The sequence below is a fragment of the Choloepus didactylus genome, chromosome 2 (genome assembly GCF_015220235.1).
Source record: "Choloepus didactylus isolate mChoDid1 chromosome 2, mChoDid1.pri, whole genome shotgun sequence".
Classification (NCBI taxonomy): domain Eukaryota; kingdom Metazoa; phylum Chordata; class Mammalia; order Pilosa; family Megalonychidae; genus Choloepus; species Choloepus didactylus.
The window spans coordinates 236,378,746-236,398,269 of record NC_051308.1 but is presented as its reverse complement, the minus strand read 5'-3'; the positions used below and the strand labels follow the sequence as shown (position 1 = coordinate 236,398,269).

At 52.6% G+C, this 19,524-nt stretch overlaps 1 protein-coding gene across 4 annotated transcripts in view; it reads right to left on the bottom strand.

Annotated features, from left to right (window-relative positions):
• Positions 1-3,445: 3,445 nt before the first annotated feature.
• The window catches only part of DHRS3 (dehydrogenase/reductase 3), a 39,521-nt gene continuing 23,442 nt past the window's right edge, over positions 3,446-19,524 (bottom strand). For 3 of the 4 annotated variants that reach the window (XM_037828495.1, XM_037828493.1, XM_037828492.1), the window contains exons 2-6: positions 10,875-11,018; positions 10,044-10,163; positions 9,432-9,670; positions 5,314-5,439; positions 3,446-3,956 (exon numbers count right to left, since the gene is read on the bottom strand). In XM_037828495.1, the coding sequence (XP_037684423.1) occupies positions 3,872-3,956; positions 5,314-5,439; positions 9,432-9,670; positions 10,044-10,163; positions 10,875-10,958 (654 nt within the window). In that variant the 5' untranslated portion in view covers positions 10,959-11,018 and the 3' untranslated portion in view covers positions 3,446-3,871. Of the gene's footprint in view, positions 3,957-5,313; positions 5,440-9,431; positions 9,671-10,043; positions 10,164-10,874; positions 11,019-11,268; positions 11,920-19,524 lie in introns of those variants that run through there. The other variant, XM_037828494.1, reaches the window with a different exon arrangement.

Here is a 19,524-nt window from a genome sequence, read left to right as displayed (position 1 = left end):
GAAAGCCGGACCGGTGGACTCCAGAGCCCTGCAACTCCCCCAAGATGCTGGCGCCTCTCACCTCTCGGGGAGCCCCCTGGCCACAGGGCCCTCAGGGTGAGGGTGGGAATCCTGGGCACTCGCAGGCGCAGGTGCCGGGGCTGGGGGCAGCCTAGAGAAATGGGTGGGGGTAGGCGGGCGGCTGGACTGCCTGGCAGGGGGCAGGCTGGTGGGTGCTTGTGCATTGGGTAGAGGGCCACGGTCACCTCTGGGCTTTGCTGAAGTGAGGGGCATCTGCATAGAGAAGCCCTCTTCACAAACAGACCTGTGGGCTCTGTCACAGAGCAGCCCCCTTGGGGAAGCTCCCCTCCTTGGGAGAAGTCCAGGCGCCCGAGGTGGGAGGGGGGCTGCTTCTGTCCTAAATGACCCACCTGGCCACTCAGGATTGCCTCCTCCCTCTGGGCCTCTCAGCTCTTGGGCTGCTGGATTTGTTTGTTTGTGACCCAGCTCCTTTTTGTGTTTCCCATCAGACTGGACCTCCCCAGGGGTAGGGCCTGCTTCCCCCATCAGATGGGGCTCTTGGGGAAAGGCAGGGCTGAGCCACTGGGTCAGTCCTGGAACGTTCTGTCACCCCAGGCCTCCGGGCCATCCGTTTGGCCCAAAAAGAGGGGAGTCCATTTCTCAAACCCTGGCGCCTGGAGGCTTGCATCTGGTGATGCAGGCTCAGTGTCCACCCAGCCTGGTTCTCTCTGGGGATGGGGAGGAGCCCCCGGCACGGCAGCCGGACCTTTTCCCAGGCCCCAGTCTTCGTGGCAGGGTGGGTACATCCTGTCCTGCCCCTCGGGGGCTCAGGGGGCTGGGGATTGCTCTCCTCGCTCTCCCGCTTGGCCCGGCTGACAGACAGAATTAGCTCTCCACTCCCATTCTTGAGGCTCTCCAAGCGGCCAAACCACTGTGGGGAGGGGCCAGGACAGGGCCTCCTGGGAATCTGCCCTGGTTCCTCTGGGAAAAGATCCAGAAAAAGACTGAAAGCAGCAGCCAGACCGACAGGGAGGGGCTGGCCCCCCAGGAGGAACTCCAGGCCCTGGGTTGCCAAGGGGTCCCACCGCAGCCGAGCCTGGGGTCCGGCTCTCGGCGGGCTGTTCCAGGAAGGCTGGTGGTCTCGCTTCCTCTCAGAGTCCAACCAGACCCCTGGGGCCTCACTGCATTCCTGGTCTGCAGGCCAAATGCAATTTTAGGCATCAGATCCTCTCCAAAGGGTTAGCTGGAGCCAGACTGTGAACAGGGCGACCGATCCTTGCCTAAGGGTGAGTGAGTCCCCGCTCCCTGCTCACCTGTCCCTGCCCAGCCCAATCCATCTCGGGGAGAGCCAGGAGTGCAGGGGGACAGACCAAGCCTGATGGGCCCACCCAGGTGGGGTGATAGGAGCAGCCCTGGCCCCTTTAGCAAGTCTCTGCCACCCCAGTGCACGTGCTTTGGTGACACATGTTCTTAAGGACAAAAACGAAGGCGACGGGTCCTGGCTCGGCAGCCTCATCCCACCCTGGCAGCCTCATCCCACCCCTTGCCATTGTACGGTGCCACGGTGAGTGAGAGAACTTCCAGGTCAGGTGGAGCTGGGTTCAGATCCTGACTGGTGCTCACAGGCCATAGCAATCCGGGCAAACCATTTCCCTGCCCTGAGCCTCCCTCATTTTCTCACCAATGACATTGTCTTGTCTCTAAAGGCTCGGCTACCCAGTGGCCACAATGTCCCAGGCCTTGCGAGTTGCTTCCCTCCACTGTCTGCCTAAATTTTAATTTCTCCTTATGCTCGCATGGGCGTCTTCTTCCATGTTGTGGCAGACTCTTTAATAGTTTGAAAGTACCTGCTGCTCCTCCTTGCAGGACTGCATTTCCCACGGTGTTGACAGCTGGCTTGACCATGTGACTTGCCCTGGCCAATAAACTATAAGCAGAAGTGACGCATGTTGTTTCCGGGCAGAAACTTTAAGAAGGGCCAGTGCATTTCCCCGTGTCTGTCCACCCCTGCCACAGGATGACATCGTCTGTCCCCGAAGGAGGTTCCTCTGTCAGCCTGGGTCCCAGAGTGAGGATGACGTAGAGCAGAGCTGGAGCCACCTTCGAAGGACAGGGAGCAAATGAGACCTAGGACTTCATCGTTGTGGGGGGTCTAATCCTGACCCATGTCCACTGTGGCTGTTGGAAGTTTGTAAAGAGGTCCCCAAGAGCTGTTTTTAGGTCTTTGGCTGCCATTAGGTGGAGTTGATAACTAACAAGATAAAACGTCACGCCTCGAGACCATGTGACTCCTTTGTGGGTGCTCAATAAACAGTGGATATGATCAAGATGTGGCATTTTTTGCAAGCAGGACCAAACTGACAATTACCCAAGCTGAGTGACTAACCTTTCAGCATAAGTCAGGAGGGGTTCCGCCTGAGTGAGTTCTGGAAGTGCGAGGTTTATGGGACTTGCAGTGAAACTCATGTTTGAATTAGAGACTTGTCACACTGTCTTTCATCTCCCAGGAAACACCAAGTGCTCCCATCCTTGCCATCCTCCCAGCCACCTGTGAGAGCTGTGTGGACGAGGGGCTACTTACCTGAGAATGCTATGTAAACAAAGTTGGGTTATTTCGCTTGCTGCAACAGGGGTGCACCCACACCACAGGAACCATGGGTATCCCTGCCCACATCTTTTTGGCTGTGAATTTTCACCAGGGATTGAGCCCATGCCAACCCTTCCTGCCACTCCAGACCTTCCCCTTCTCCTTTGCTATCTCAGGTGTATCCCCTGCAATAAAATCTGATCCTGGGGATGTATGCACAATTGTGTGATGAACTGTGAGCCAGTGATGATTGTATACATTGGATGGTTTGTGTGGTGTGTGACTATGTCTCAATAATATTGGGAGAGTTAAAAAAAAAACTGATGCTGGGACCTGTAGCACCCCTTAAGTACTGGCCTTACTGTGACTGAGTTGTCACCAAGTGTTTTCGGTGACTCGATCCTCTCTTGGGAGATTTTCGGCATCTTGGCATCCTGGTGGTCTCCAGTTTTGGCTTCTCAGCAACGTTCCCCTCTCAGACCCCAGCACATGCTGGGTAGACCAGTGGGTGCTCCACAAAGACAGGCTCTGCTCTGCCAAGGGAAGGGGCAGCTCTGACCGTGGCCAGCTCTCTGCAGGTTACTTCATGACGGTCACACCAGAGACGCAAGGTGGCCAGGCAAAGTGGGCCACCCCCAAGACTGCTTCCAGGGGCCTGGCAGAGCTGGCACCACCCTCTGACCCAGGCCTGGTTCCAAATCCTCTTCTGACCTCTTCCCCCTTCCTGCCTACTTTGCTCCTGACAGCTGGGGACCCTGGGCAGACCAATTATCTCTCCAAGGATGGGGTTGTGTCTAAGACTGGCTCCCTCCCCAGTGCCCACCAGGGATCAAGGGTCAGGGATTTCAACAAAGGAACTCGCAAAAGCCATCTCTCTTTATTTTCCATTCCTGCCGTTCAACCAGTTTGTGCAAGCTTAGGGTGAGTGGATTGTGGAGGGGAAGGAAGGGCATCTGGGACAGCCCCTCCCAGAAATAGTCTATGCACACTGCTGAGGCTGGTTAGACTTGATAAGCAATTTAACAATAAATTCTACAGAATTAGAAATGTCAAGGCAGCTGCTGGCTGGTTTCTTGCCTCCCCATGGGGGTCAGTTATGCCCATCAGTCCTGTGCAAAGGTCCTGGGGCTGGCCTGGGAGGTGCAGATAGATCCTCCCCCTGGACAGGAGCAGTCCTGCTCCCCCGGCGGAAGGGCGCCAAGGGACAGGCCCGTGGGTGTGTGCCCAGGTGCCGTGGCCACCCCAGGCTCTGTGGCTCCTTGAGAACATCTCTGCGTTCTGCCTCTATGCCCGTCCTTTGAAAGTGTTCATGCAGGTGTAGGTTCCTGAGAATTTGTAGATCTCCTCAAGTGCAGCCTGTGGAAGTATGCTGGGGGAGCAGGGGGGGACATGGTCAGTGCAGTCCACTCTTCTCCCAGCTGCCCCCCACCTCTCCATGGGGCCGGGCTTTCAAGTAAGTGCTTTTACAAGGTAAAGGGTGGCAGCAGCGAACAAACTTTCAAAGCCACATTCTTAGCATTTTAGGGCCCAAAGGTATCTCAGGATTTCCAGTGCCTGCTGCTGGGACAGCTCCCTGGTGGGGGGGGGTCTCTGTGTTCATGACAGCCAGAGGGGAACTGGGCTTCCTGGGAGCTAACGTCAGATCGAAGCAGGGGTCGACCGGGCACTCAGTTGCTTCAGTCAGCCACGGTTTGGGAAGCCCAGAGGAGCCCTGAGTCCCAGGTCACTCCCTGGCTCCAGGATGGAGCTCTCCCTGTTGTCCTAAGAGGCCCACAGAGACTGTGCCGAGGTGCCTGGAATGGCCCCTTTAGGCTAGAACTGGAGTGGGAACAGTTTGCTGCCCAGCAAGTTCTGCAGAAGGACTGGCTCCATAAAGCCCACATCCCAGGGAAGTCTGCCCTGGCTGAGTGCAGGTGAAAACTTAGCCTTTGGTATCAAGAGCCCTGTCTTCCCCAGGTGAGGAAATCATCTGAGGGCTGGGGCTACGTCTTCCTGGCCCTACAACATTGATTCTCAAAGTGTGGTCCAGGAACCCCTGGGGGTGCCTGGGACCCCTTCAGCGATCTGCGAGGCCCAAACTATTTTTATAATAACAGTAAGACACTATTCTCCTTTTTCATGCTCATTTTCTCATGTGTGTACAATGGAGTTTTCCAGACAATACATGAGGTATGACATCACAATAGATTAAAATCAGAAGCAGATATCAGAATCTGGACGACAAAGAGATTGGCAAAATGTGAAACAATGCCACTGTTCTCACCAAGTTCAATTCGTTTTGGAAAATAGAATTATTTTTCACAAAATATAACATTTATGATAACATTTAATGGGTTTGTTATTGCTATTTTTAAATGAATGAATAAATAAATATTTTAGTGTAAATAAATGTATAAATTTTGTAGTTTTCTCAGTTTTAACACCTAATACAGTCAATAATGATAGATACAACTCACACAGGCAAAGCTCTTTGGGTTCCTCAATCAGTTTTAAAGGTGGCAAAGGGGTCCTGAGACCAGAAAGTTTGAGAACCACTGCCTCTAGCAGGGCTAGTAAATCCATGGCAGACACGTCACTGCTCCCCATTTCCATGCCCTGAGCAGACATGACTAATCGATCCCCTGTGCATTTCCTCCTGCCTGCTGCCTCTGCCCCTCCAGGATCCCTGGGGAGAAGGGCAAATGGTAGCTGAGTTGGACACGGTGCTTTCTCCCCCAGCCCCGTACCTTTTCAAGATAACGAGGGCGTGCATTGTCCACGGCAGCAAGAGGAGGGCCTGATTGAGCTGCACAGCTTCCACCGTCCTCCGGGCCACCGTCTCCGGCTTCAGCGGGGGGAAGAGGTTGGGAAACCTGAACGGAGGAGGAGATAAGTGCGTTTCTCAGAGAAGGAAGAACTTCTGTAGCAAAACCTTCCATGGCTGATGTGTCTGGGTCAACCCCTTGGTGAGAACTCTCCTGCTCCAGAGACTGTGTGGAATACGCCCTGTTACCCCCTTGTGAGCAATGCCAATCAGAGCACATGGCTGCCCTGCTCCAACCCCCAGGGCCTCCCAGCGCACTGGGCTTAAACCAGACGCTGTCCTTTGCTCTCTCCAGCCCCACAAGGCCTGTCCATCCAACTCGCTCTCTTCCCTGCTCACTCTGCTCCAACAAGACTGCCCCATCTTTCTGTTCTTGCCACATTATGCTCACCTGCTGTCCCTTTCTCCTGGACTCCTTCTGGGTCCTCCTCTGGGGGTGTCTCAGCCCCGACCACCCAAAGGGGCCTCTGATCTTGGCCATAGATGCCACCTCTAGAGTAGCCCAGCCTGTTTGCTTCCTTATTAACAGGCCGAACCTCCCCAACAGACTAAATTCCACCTGGTTGCTTTCCCTCCCTGTTGTGTCCCCGGCATCCAGCAGAGTGTCGGCACACAGTATGTGGTCAATAAATACTTGCTGAATGGATGAATGCTGAAGGGTTTGCTGCACCCCAAATGTGTCCTGCTCATCCTATCTAGAGGCCAGAGCTTTGCCGGGAAGACCTGGCCCCGCCCAGCCTGCTCATTCGCCCACTCGTTGATTGGTTGGTTGATTCATTCATTCGTTCATTCAAATATTTACAGTGTTTTCCATGGCTTTGATATATGAATGAATGAATGAACAAGCGAACATCAGGGCTTCTTGTGCCTATGTGGAGGTGTCTGACCTGCAGCCCCTACAAGGTGGATAACGGGGTGAAGTAGGAAGCCCCTTTCCAGAGCTCCCTCGGGGCGAGGACTGTGTAGTGCTCCATCTGCATCACCCTGTCCAATTTTCAGGTAAGGAGGCCGAGTCAGTGGGGCACTAGGTATTCAAACCAGGCCTGCGTGAGTCCCAGGCCAGTGTTCTGCCCACTGTCCTCGCCCCGGGCTTTTCCTGCACCTCCTCTCAGTGCAGGGCTGAGGCTGCTAGCTCCAACCCCGGTCCCACAAAGGGCTTACCATCTGCTCTGGAACCAGAAGGATTAAGGGCAATGAGTCACAGGGTCTGACATCAACCCTGGGCAACCTGGGTGCCTCAGATGGGCTCGGCCAAAGAGGGCCCAAGATCTCAGAAAAGACCCCGCCCTGCCCTGCACGTCCTCTGCTGTCATGACGGTGCTTTTAAGGTGCCCAGAGCCCAGTGGCCCAGGAAGGCCGGCTGCCTGGGTGCTGTGGAAGCGGAGGTATGGGGGCAGCTTGCCGATACCGGGATCCCACAGGCACGACAAATGGCCTGGACGCAGCGGCCTCCACCTTTGTCCAGCCCTGCTGCTCGAGGGAAGGGAAAACAGGGTGATATTCCAAGGTTCCCGGGCTTGGGGGTCCAGGACAAGAGACCCTGACAGGAGAATCTGACAGCTTTTTCCCTCTGCGCTGGGTGGGAGGGGGACATGGAGAACCCACAGACTATTCACTCCCAAGAAGGCAGCACCAACTCATGGAAACATCTGCTCAGCCAGTGCCTAGCTCTGTGGCCTGGACCAGGTGACTTCACTTCTCTGAGCTCAGTTCTCTCATCTGTGAAATGGGGATAACCACTCTCTCGTGGACTTGCAGCAGCGTTTGTATAGTGCCTGGTCGTGTGACTGAAACACAGAAGCAGCTCAAGAAATAGTGATTGGCAAACACAGGCACTTCCCTGCTTGGCAGCTCTTGTGGGGAGCCATCAATTTCATCCTAAACATCTGCTCCCACCTCTAACCCCAGGCAGCTGCTAAGCATGATTGGGGAGGAAATGATGCTTTTATTCCATTCTTTTTTTTTTTTCCAGGAAGTAGGAATTGGTTAAACACAGATCATCCTTTTACTACCATCCTTGCCAAGTCCTCCGGGGTTGCCCTGCACAAGCACGGGTAACTAACCTTCACTGAGAGCTTACTACTGGCCAAGCAAGGGGAGTCAGCTCCATAGGAGCTCATCTAACCCGCCAGACGACATCACCAAGTCCTCATGAGGTCCTTTTCATTGATGACAAAACCAAGACACAGAAAAGTTAAGTAACTTGCCTGGGTCACACAGAGCTGGGATTTGACCCCAGGCAGTCTGGACTCACCCTCCAAACTACTTTGGGAAAATCACTTGCTCGGGAAGCCCTGCGTTTCCTCCTAAGATGACGGAGACCAAGGCTGGGAGGTGAACAGACACCTGAGAGTGGCGTATGTGTGGGTCTCTGCCCACTTCCATGCTCAGGGAGCCCCATTAAAACTGTGGCTTGCCTCTGAGGCACTTCCAACCAATGTGCATTTATTGAGCACCTCCTGTATCTCTAGATGGAAAGAAACCAAACCAAATTATCATGGGGATAAAAACCAACATGTGCCATGAATAGTCATTAATTCAGCCTCCTTGAAATTCAGAATTTATGACAATTTGTATATCAACTGGGTAGGAATAAATGCCTCTGTGACAAAGTCTGAAAGAAATGGTGTGCTAGGAAAATTCATAATGTCTGCATTTATGCAGTTGTTTATTGGTAGTAAAAATAGTAAGCGCAGCTGTTTATTGGACATCTATTGTGTCCTGGGCTTCGCACTAGATGCCTTACATATATTCTTTCTACTTCTCCCAATAATCCTATGGCATAAATATCATATCCACCCTTTGACAGATGAGTAAAGTAAAGCTCAGAGTTCTAACAGTACAAGACTGAAGTCTCACAATGGAAGGGCAGATGAAGTGGGATTCTCAGCCACCAAAAGCACCCCAGCCCTCTTCATAAGAAAGACTCATGTCCTGGGCAGTTACCACAGGCCATACATGATGCTTCACACCTTCCCTGAACCATCTCACTGAACTGCCCCTGTCACCTTTCTAAGCGCACGCTCTTCTCATCCTTGTTTTTGGCAGAAGAAACTGAAGCATATAATGCAGAAGGCAAAACTGTTGTCAGCTCATCGTATGTTGCAATGCAAAAACCAAGGAAAAATCATTTCTGGACAATTCCCCATTTTCATTTCTCTACAACTGTCTGCCCCTTCATGACTGCAAGTAATTATAGCACCATTTATTAGGCACTGACTACGTATCAAATACTATGCAAAATGCTCCCATTTTATTCTTATCACAGGGCCCTCTGATGTAGGCATGCTATATCATCCCATTCACAGATAAGCAACTGAGGCTAAACCGGTAACTAATCAGACCCAAAGTCACACGATACCAGGTACAAGAGTGAGTCTTCACTCTGGGTACCTGGCCTCAAAGCACCTGTTCTGAATCAGTGGTCCCCATTCCTGGCGGCACCTAAGAGATACTGATTTGATTGATCCAGCAGGGTGGGGCGGTTAGGACTCCATATTTCTTTAAATTGAGCTGATACTTTGCATACAACAAGAGGTATAAATCTTAAGTGCATAGCTTGATTAATTCTTACCTATGTAATCATCACCCAGGTCAAAAATAGAGAACATTTCTAAAAGCCTAGAAAGGTCTCTTGTGTCCCCTCCCAGGCAACATCCCACCCCTGTTATGCTTTCGATCACTAGAGCCCAGTTTTGTCTGTTCTAGAACTTTCTATAAATGTAAACGGAATCATGCAGAATGGACTCTCGTATCTCTGGTTTCTTTCACTCAATGTAAGTGTTTTTAGATTTCTCCCTGCTGCCCACGTATCTATGGTTTGTGCGCCTTTGACTGTTGGGTAGTAATCCAGGGAATGCAAGTAGCACTGGTGTTAAGAAGCAGGAGCCTAAGCCACTTCTATATCCTACCGTCTTGTAGATGGAGAGCCAGGGACAAGGTCACAAAGCTGTCTCTGAGCCTCAGCCTCTCCGACGGTCTCACCAGCTGGTGGGTCCCGACCCGGGGCAGGCAGAGGAGGGGCCCGTCCCCCTCACTGACCTGATGCGCATGCCCTGGAACATCTCGGTGCTGGTGTGGAAGGGCAGCACGGTGGTGGCACTGACGCCCGGACAGTCCAGCAGCCCCAGCGTCAGGCTCTCCATGAAGGCGAAGGCCGAGGCCTTGGACGTGCAGTAGTCGATGGCCCCGGGGATGGCGGACAGCGCCAGCACGGAGTTGAGGCACACAATGTGGCCGTTCTGCAGCTCCAGCATGCGTGGCAGGAAGGCCTTGGTGGTCTGAGGGTAGACGGGGGGATCAGCATGGAGCAGCCGCTCCGACAGCCCTTCTGCCCCTTTCCCAGAGAGAACAGACCCGCCCTGGACACACGCAACTCCTGCAGAGATGGAGACTCCGTGGGGGGAGCGGGGGCGAAGGGCTCCCCGCGGCAGGGGACTGGGCTGCACATGCCAGAGAGAATGGATGCATCCTGGGGCTGGTCCTTCCTCGTCTGCCCACCTCGTCCTCGGGCCTCCTCACTGGCACGATCCCCAGCTCCGGCGAGCCTTCCCCAACTCCCCCAGCCCTCCCAGGTTCTCTGGAGCCAGCTGGGCCCTGGCAGGAAAGTGCCATTGTCACACCCAGGGAGGCTCTGGCACAGGATGGCCTTACCCAGAACTGGCCCAGGGTGTTGATGTGCTGGGACTTGAGGAGGGCGTCATCGTCGCTGTCCATCAGACTCTTCCCGTGGACCACGGCGGCGTTGTTCACCAGGATGGTGATGTCGCCCACCTGCGGGCGAGGGGCAGCCGCGGGCTGTCAGGGCACCCCCCCCCCAACAGCCTGAAGGCACAGTCAGGGGGCCTGGCCCCAACAAGCCCCGGCTGGGGGGCCTTTGGAAGCCACCTCACCTCTCGGAGCATCAGTTTTGATTTGTAAATGGTGCTAATAACCAGGGTGGGTCTAAGGATAGGCAGTGATTTGTGGCCCATAACACACCTGTCACATAACACATTTACAATAAATTGAGGTTGCTGGCGCATAAAAACGATTAAATATTGTTACATAAAATCATTTACCATGTGCCAGATACTTAAAACGGTGGGTTTTGCTTCCTTGTGGCTCATTGATACATTCAGTCTGAACTGATGGCTCAAGTCAGAAGGGGGTTTCTCCCACAGGGCAATGGTACATTTGCCCCCAGGGTCAAGGAGAGAAACCCACAAGGCCTGTACTTCCAAGGGAAGGACAGGAGATGACTATGGTAAGTAATCAAAAGATCAACCTACACCACTACCCACTTCCCTGGAAGCACACACATGCACCCACACATGCACACACAAAAACACGCATGCACTTGCACGCAGCCCAAGCCAGCTTCACGGGAGAGGCTGTGCAGCCACCCTCGACAAGCAAAGCTCTTTCCCAGGTCACATGAGAATGTTCTGCCTGGTGCTATCCTGCGTCTAGCCGAGCTGTGGACAGGCCACCCCGGCCACCTACCTTCTCCCGGACAGCTTTGGCTGTCTGGTACACCTCCTCCCGGTTGCCCACGTCACAGATGAAGTAGTGGCACTCTGTGCCCATCTGCCGAATCTCCTCTGTCGTCTCCTTCAGGCATTTCTCTGTCCGGCCCCAGAGAACGATCTGGAAAGGAGAGAATAATGGCTCAGGAAAGGTGGTCATTAGGGAAACCTCTGTGATACAACCATCACCATTAAAAATTCAGTATCATAAGTACTTTGTCCAAGGATTAGCCTCCCCAAGTCCATCCAAAGAGAGTAGGCAAGGCAAATCAGCACTCTGATTTTTCAGAAGGCCACGGCCTCTTCAGTGAACAAACAGTTTCTAAGCCCCTTGTTGAACAGTCAGCTGATGTGTTAATTACAATTCTTACATGTTCCTTCCAACAGGATGCTTCCTGCCAGTCCAGTTCCCGTTATCTTAGTGGTTAGAAGCAATAGCAGAGCCTTCTCTTTACAATCTTCCAGAATCTTCTCATTTATGAATTCTCTGGCCTTCTCACCAACTAGGTCTAGTGCCAGGTTATTAACAGCGGGCCGTTAGGACAGACTGGGAGGCTCCAGGGGGTGGCTCAGGGATGCTACATGGGGCTTTCCACCCAGCTGTGGTCCCCCTCTGAAGCGAGGGCTGGAAGCCAGGTTCCCTCCGAGAAGACAGCACTGCCTCCCAGGGCAGGTAATAAACGTGGGACTCACTGCACCAGGAGGCGACCCTGGCAGGGCCAATAAATGGATCTGCAAAGTGTTTGGACAAATTAATGAAGGGCCGGTCCATAAAAGGCTCCGAAGGGAAACCCGGCTAATTCCCAACCTCGACCTCCAGGAGAATGACACGCCTCCCCACCATGTGATGTTGGTCACAGGGGCCTCAGGTGGCAAAAGAAGCTGATGTGATGGAGGGGGAACTGACAACCTTAACTAGGAATCAGCTTTCTCAGCACAGAGAGGGACAGCCGAGGGGTAGACGCGGCTGCGGATAGACACAGAGAAAGTAAGAGCTTAAAAGGCTCCCTGGGATTAGTCCAATGGATTTCTATTTTTGTTTCTTTTCTTTAAAAAAAAAAAAAAATGATATTCCCCCCTTAAAAAATTAAACCCAAGATGGAAATTCCAATGTGTGAGACCAGTAAAATGAGTGTTTTGTTAGAACAAATGTACATGTCCAACTCCATAGTATTTTCTTACTATAAAAGCAACTAAGGAGAGCAAAAGGGCCATTTAGGGGGGTGCAAACATTTTAAATTGGGGGTTACAGATGGCAGCTCCAATCATATGAGCCAAAGATTCCAACTGATATCTGGATTTTGCTTTGTTCCCTAGTATAAAGAAAAGTCACACAGATAAGGTAATGGTAACAGTTTATCTTGAAATCTCAGAATGTTCATTCAAGAGGGCACAATTCTGGTGGACATTCTTGTGCACTATATAGATAACACCTCTTAGGCTTTAATGTATTGGAATAGCTAGAAGTAAATACCTGAAACTACCAAACTCCAACCCAGCAGTCTGGACTCCAGAAGACAATTATATAATAATGTAAATTACAAGCGGTGACAGTGTGATTGTGAAGACCTTGTGGATCACACCCCCTTTATCTAGTGTATGGATGAGTAGAAAAATGGGGATAAAACTAAAGGACAAATGGGGTGGGATGGGGGGGATGATTTGGATGTTCTTTTTTCACTTTTATTTTTTATTCTTGTTCTGGTTCTTTCTGACGTAAGGAAAATGTTCAGAGATAGATTGTGGTCATGAATGCATAACTATGTTATCATACTGTGGACAGTGGATTGTATACCATGGATGATTGTATGATGTGTGAATGTATTTCAATAAAACTGAATTTAATAAAAAAAAAAAGACGGCATAATAGTTTGTTAATGGGATTATAAGTATCAGAGCTGTATTGAAGGCAAATAGGATTGAAAGGGGTTGTTTAAAGGCATGTTTCTTACAGATCAGCACCACAAATATATTAGTGCTTGCATGATATACATCTAAGCTATGACATCAGCACAGGGAGTTGACAACAGAAGGGTATGTGGGAAAAATCTACATATTGCATACAGGGACTATAATTAATAGGAATATCATACTAGTACCACACAAATACCAAGGGACAAATAATTAAGGGCTGACAGGAGCTATGAGGTGCTTTGGGTCATAAGAATTGTTTAAAATGGAGAGTGATGAGAATTGTACAGCTAAGTGATGATAATGTGAGATATGGGTGGATTATCATGGACATAACATATGCTATGTGAACTTAGGAGCCCCCTACTTTATAAGTCAAGCCCTCAACATTGAGACTTGCTCAGATAACTTATGGTTGTAAAGGGGAGGCTAAGTCCACCTATAATTATGCCTAGGAGTCACCTCCAGAGAACCTCTTTTGTTGCTCAAATATGGACTTTCTCTAAGACCAACTCTGTGAGAAAGAGAGAGAGAGAGAGAGAGAGAGAGAGAGAGAGAGAGGTGGGGGGCACAAATAGGCTTAGCTGCTAGATACACAAAAGTGCTGGTTGTCTCCAATGGATTTGATTTTTCATTGGTTTTTTAAATATTTTTAAAAAGAAAATAAAACTAAAATGTTCTCTCAACCCCTGAAACATCTCTGGGAAAGCCCAGTGTGAAAACTGTCTAGTCCAACCACTTTATTTTATTCTAGTTGGGGTCTCCAAATACAGGTCAAGTTTCAGAAGGGAGGATTCTACCAGTTGCCCCCCATGACCTCAAAAGTCCATCAACGACAACTGAATGGAAATGAGACAGGCTCCAAGGGACAGAATCTTATCTGTTGACCTAAAACCAGACTTAGAATGTGTTCCTCCAGGTGAGGCTAGGGAGATTCAGCTCATGGAGAGGAAAAGAGACAAACATCTGTTCCAGTAAGGCCCTCTGGTGCGGGCATCTTCCATTCCGCTAGTTCCCCACCCTTGACTTGGGGTCACTGTCATCCAGGCTTCCTTCTATCCTCCCTTGTCACCCCATCCATCCATCCATCTGTCCATCCGTCTGTCCACCTGTCCATCCATCCACCCCTTCTTCTCATCCACCTACCCACCCCATTCATTCATCTGTCCATCTCTCTACCTGTCCGTCCATCTATCCCTTCCTTCCACCCACCCACCCCATCCATCCAGCCAGCTCTCCATCTACCCACCCACCCATCAATCCATGCATCCAGTTTCTGAGTATATCAGTCTGAGGTGGAGATAATCCCTGGCTTTACTCTGGTGCTTCCAGCTCACATGGGAAACAGGGCCATGGAGCTAGCACAGTTCTCTAGGTTCTGGCTGAGGTAAAGATTAAGTGATTCTGAAGACAGAATTTCTGGGCAAGTCAGCAAAGAGGAAGCTTAAAGCGCTGGCAGGGGGAGGGGGGTGGCTTGTTGGAAGGCACTTGGGTCCAGATGCCTGGCAGGACAACTGCTCACCCTCAGAGGGGTCTGGAGAGGCGGCTCAGATGGGGAGACTGCTATTCCGGAACCCGGGGGTGGTCTTTCAACACAAATAGGGCATTCATGGGGTCCCATCAAAAAGGGTACCCAGGGCCTGAGTTAATTGACTCTGCCCGCCCCGCCTTGGTTCTCAGGTAGGGTGAGGGGGGCAGCTCCCCAAGGCCTGATCGGGAGACTTGCAATCAGGGAAATGGGGAGACCAACAAAGTCTATCTGGCCGGAAAAGCCCCGGAGAGGGAAATGGGAGACTGGGGAAGGGAGAGGAAATGAAAGGCGTTTCCTGCCCTGGGGCTTGTGCCCCAGTGTCTTCCCTCGGCGGGGACAGGCAGGGCCCAAGGCTGCACTATTTCCTTGAGAGGGTCTGCTGAGGACGCTGTGGAGGGCTGGGCAGTGGCCTCCTCCCGCTCCACCTTCAGAGCCCCCACCCTGCCCAGGCACTGTGATGTGTTTGCCTTTCTGTCCATCTCACCAGCCCTGGGCTGGGGAGCCCCTGAGGACCCCAGTTCTGTCTTGATGATTTTTGTATCCCAGTGCCCTCATGCCATGTGTTTACTGAAGGAATGAATGAAATTTCAGGGTCTCTCTCTAAGGCTGAGCGGCCATCCCACCCACTCGACTGAGCCACTTAGGGCCCCAGATCCTTCAAGACACAAATCTCAGACTAAATACCAGCGAGACCTGTGCTCCCCCGGAGCCACACACCACCCCGAGCTGCGATGGGAGGGCCCAGGCTGGGGGTCAGTGCTCCCCAGGTGGGGAGGGGCGAGGGGTCGGGCTGCCGAGAGCCTGTGCCCGCATCTCAGTGAGCACGTCTTTCTGCGTGCATCCTGGTAAGTGTGCACGCGTGCGTCTCTGTATGCATGTGTGTGTATATTTCCGTAGTGTGTCTGCGGGAATGCTACTGAGTGTGCCATGGAGTGTGCATCTCTGCAAGGGTGTCTCTCTCAATGAGTGTGTCCCTGCAAGTGTGCTCTCTCTGAGCGTGCCTCTCTGTGCGTGTCTGGGAGCATGTGCAGGCCCGTGCACTGCTGTGTTTGCTCAGGTCCTTGGCTCAGTGCTCAGAGGGCCCTGGGGAGCTGAGCTGGAGCTGGGAACGTTCCATCTTAGGAAGCCGTGGCGCCTTGCTGGTGACTGGTGGCCCCGGGGATGGCATGACCCTGGCGTGGCCCTGGGTGCCAGCTCCCGCTCCTGTGGCTGGGTGGTTAGAGGGGAGAGCTGGGTGGAGGGAAATGGGACCCTTTCTGGGCAGGTCCTCTGGCCACTGTCCCTTCCTGCCTTCTTCTCCTCCAGTCTGGACCCCTGGGGGGAACCCCGAGTTGCTGACCAGAACCCTGGGGTAGACAACCCAGCAAGCCCGCCTAGGTGGACCCTGCCCAGAGAGACCCAGGAGTGACCCAGACGGCTGACAGGACAAAAGTCCCACCCAGTGCCAGAAAGGGGGCGAGGACTGGGCAGGCGAGAGGCTCTGGGAGGGGCGCAGGGTGAGGAGCTGGGGGAGGGTGTCGGTTCACAGCCCTGGAACCTAAAGCTGCCCCTTAATTAATGACAGGACAGGGAGCAGCTGGGGAGGCCAGTGGCCCAGGGATTTACTCTTAAGCTGGTTTATAAAATAAGGGCTCCGGGTGGATTGACACCTCTTGAGCTCCCCATCCCTCAGCGGCAAATGGTTGGCTTCTGGCCCCTGCCCTCTCCTTTAGCTTCCAAGGCGCGGCCATCCCACACCTGCCCTGCTCGGCCAGGGCCTCCCCGGCTGCCAAAGGCTCGGTTCCTACCTCTCTCCCCAAGAGCTGCCCTCGCAGCAGCTACGGCGAGACTAAGTCCCCCAGTGGCCCTCAACGCTGAGGATTATCATCATCCACTTTTAATTGCCCGGGAAACTGTGGCTCACAGGAGTCAAGTCACTTGCCCAAATCACATCACAGAGGGTGGTGGAGGCAGGATTCGAACCCAGAGCTGGTGACCTCTCCCACTCAGCTCTGTCCACGCAGATGCAGCCCCTGCACCCCCAGGCACGATGGGATATTCTGGTCCTCAAGTCCTTGCTTCCTAGCACTCAGTTTTCATTCCCCACCCACCAGGCACGTCTCATGGTTTTTCTCGCTCAGTGTCCACAAGAACCCCAGGGCCGCAGGGAGGGCCCGCCTGGAGCCAGGCACTGTGCCCAGTGCTGGGGACCCCATGGAGAACAAAACAGATGTCTCCTGCCTCGGGGGGACACGTTCCAGTGGGGAAAGACAGACAAGGAACGAGAGAAGATTATTTATGATCTATCCCAGGGAGCCTCATTTAAACTGGGACACTCACGCCCATTAGAAAACCACAGCTCAGAGAGGCTGAGCAACTTGCCCAAGGTTACACAGCGGCGGAGCAACAGGGCTGGGACAGGAACCGAGCTTCTGTCTGGCTCCACAGGCTGCTGGTGCCGGCACCACCATTTACTCTCCTGACAAGAGGAGACACATCGCCTCTCTTCAAGTATCTGGGGAGAGTCTTGTGAGGAATAAGCTCATGGGAAGAGCAGAGAAGACCACAGCCTACTCTTGATATCCTCTCTTCATTAAAATGACGAAGTTTCCATGCCAAAGAAAAATGTTCATGGATACAATTTTAAGGAAAAAAGCAAAGATCATTATGCACATGGGATAATCTCAACTCTAAAAATGTAAAGGATAGTGGAAGTAGATGGGCTAAATAGGGCCAGGGGTTATCTCTGCGGGTGGGATGACAGCTGACGGTCATTTGCTTCTTTACACTTGTCTATCTAGGGGAAAATGTCTCTAAAGAATGAGGGCCATTATTTATGATCTTAAAAAAAAGAAGAAGGTGGAATAAAAGCTCCCCACAGAGCATCCCCCAAACAGATGGAGCACTGTGGGTCCAGCCAGGTTTCCACAGACCCTGGTAGTGCCCCATGGGGCTCCCATCCTCTGTGATGGCACCATCTATTTGCATCCCTTTCCCCACTCTACAGTGAGTGAGCGAGTGAGAGGGGCCTCTGGGGCTCCAGAAAGTCCCTGGGTTACACTCATTCATTACTCAGTGCACTCGGCCAGTGTGTGCTATCACTGACCATTTGGGGTCTACACCCTGTCCCTTCCAGAGCAGGGACTCAATAAATCTCCCCCAATTCTGCATTCCCTGCCATGCTACCTAATGCCTGGCACAGGCTGTTTTTCTGTATTGAATGCCAAGTCTACTACTCGTGGACTCCTATTCTTCCTACAGAACCCCTGCTTGGGCATCCCATCGGCTCTTAAGCTTTCTAGGCCTACAACAACAACAACAATCCACAACGGCTGCCATCTATTGAGCACTTGTGGGTCACAACAACATGGGTACGGTTACTCTCCCCATTTTACAGGTGAGGCTCAGGCAGGTAAAGCCACCTGCCCGAGGCCACACAGCTCGCAAGCAGCAGCAATGGATTCGACCCAGGGCAGTGTGACTCGGAAATGATATTCTTGACCACCGACACTAGCCCTTGTCCGAACGTCACCAGTGCCTGGACGAGAGTGTGCTAGCCGCAGACGACCACCCCTGCCTCCCCCACAACCTCACAAGTCTTCTGGGGAGTCTAGTTCATCCTGTAATCTCAGCATCAAGTATGGGACCAGGCACAGAAGAAAAGAGCCCACTGCCACTGCTATGTGGAACTGGCCCCAAAAGACTCCTAGAAAAATCTGCTGGCTGAGGGCGCTGAGTGAGTGCCCCTTCTCCACCCTCCTGAGGGGCTCCCGCCAATGCCTGTACTTGGCCTTTGTTTCTGGAATTCAACTGGGGAGTGCAGTGCCACCAGCGACGTGAGAAGGGTGGTCCCAGGCAGGTCCCAGGGGGAGCATCTGTTTATAATGGCAGCCCCGGAAAGAGCCACGTCCCTGGGCAGGTCCCACAGGCCTCTGCATTTTGGAGTTGGAGGGAAAGAAAATACCCAACAGAGACCCCAAACCACAGCGGGGTGTGGAGGGGGCTGGGGTGGGAGGGTCGCCATGTGGGGGACTTCCCGCTCTCCTCTGCTCTCTTCCCCCCCAGCAAGAGGGTGGCAAAGCCGTCCTTGTGGCCAGATGAGAAACAAGCACACAAACAAAAGTTCCGCCCTTAACACACCTGGCTGGAGCTGGCTGAGAAGCAGAATGGAGGAGTGGATGAGCATGGCAGGGGAGCAGGTAAATTTGAAACAGGCACGACACACACACTCTTCAAAGCTCTAGATACATTTGCAGTAGAAGTTAAAACTTGAGCTTTCCTCTTCTTACGAGTCCACCAAAAGACCCCCCAGAACATGGGCTCCAGAGCCAGAAAAGTAAGTTCAAATCTGATCTCCACTTGTGAGTCACATGAACTTGGAAAACCCACTCATCCTCTCTATAAATTAAGGTTATCGAAGCTCACCACTTGGAACGGTGGTTGGGAGGACAAACGTGCACAATCAATATTAGTTGCTGCTATTATTGTCTCAAAACTGGGGTCACTGGGGGGATGCCTGCCTGGAGAGACCCCCACCTGGGGCTCTATGTCTCATTGCCCCTTTCACTTTCATACCACCCACCCTTGGGACACAGCCTCAATGGGGGCAGAAACCTAGAGTCACAGGGACGCCTCCGTCCCCATCCTTCCCGCTGACTTGGGGGACCCTCCCTTGTCCCCACCCCTGGCCTGTCAAAACTGTCCATGTCCCGAGTGTGCCACGGGGCATCCCTCAGGATGATATCTCCAGAGAAAGGGTTTTCAAGCTGAACTCTGGGGAGCCCTGGGGGGTCCTAGGGAGGTGCCTCAGGGGCTGTGGGGAGCAGGTGGTGGGGGGGGGTCTCGGCAGACAGCACCCCAGGTCAACTAGAGCAGTGACATTTTCACTTTCCATCACATCATTTCTACAAAGATTCTGTTGCTGAAAAAAACAAAACAAAACAACAGTGTGGCTGCCACCGCTCTCCGCCTATAGCCCTTTCCTCTCCAGAAGTGTTAGAGAGGTCTTTTTTTTCCCCTAGGAATGAACCCAAATGGGATTCCTTTAGCTCTCACCCTTTGCAAGTACAGGCCTCTCACCCCAGGCATTCTTCCCGAGGACAAGCCTTCAAAATCCATCAGTGACTGTGTATCCACCTCGTGACATTTCCTTTTAGACTTTCTAATCCCTTCCGCCTCTTCTCCTGGGAGCCCTGTTTCCAGATTC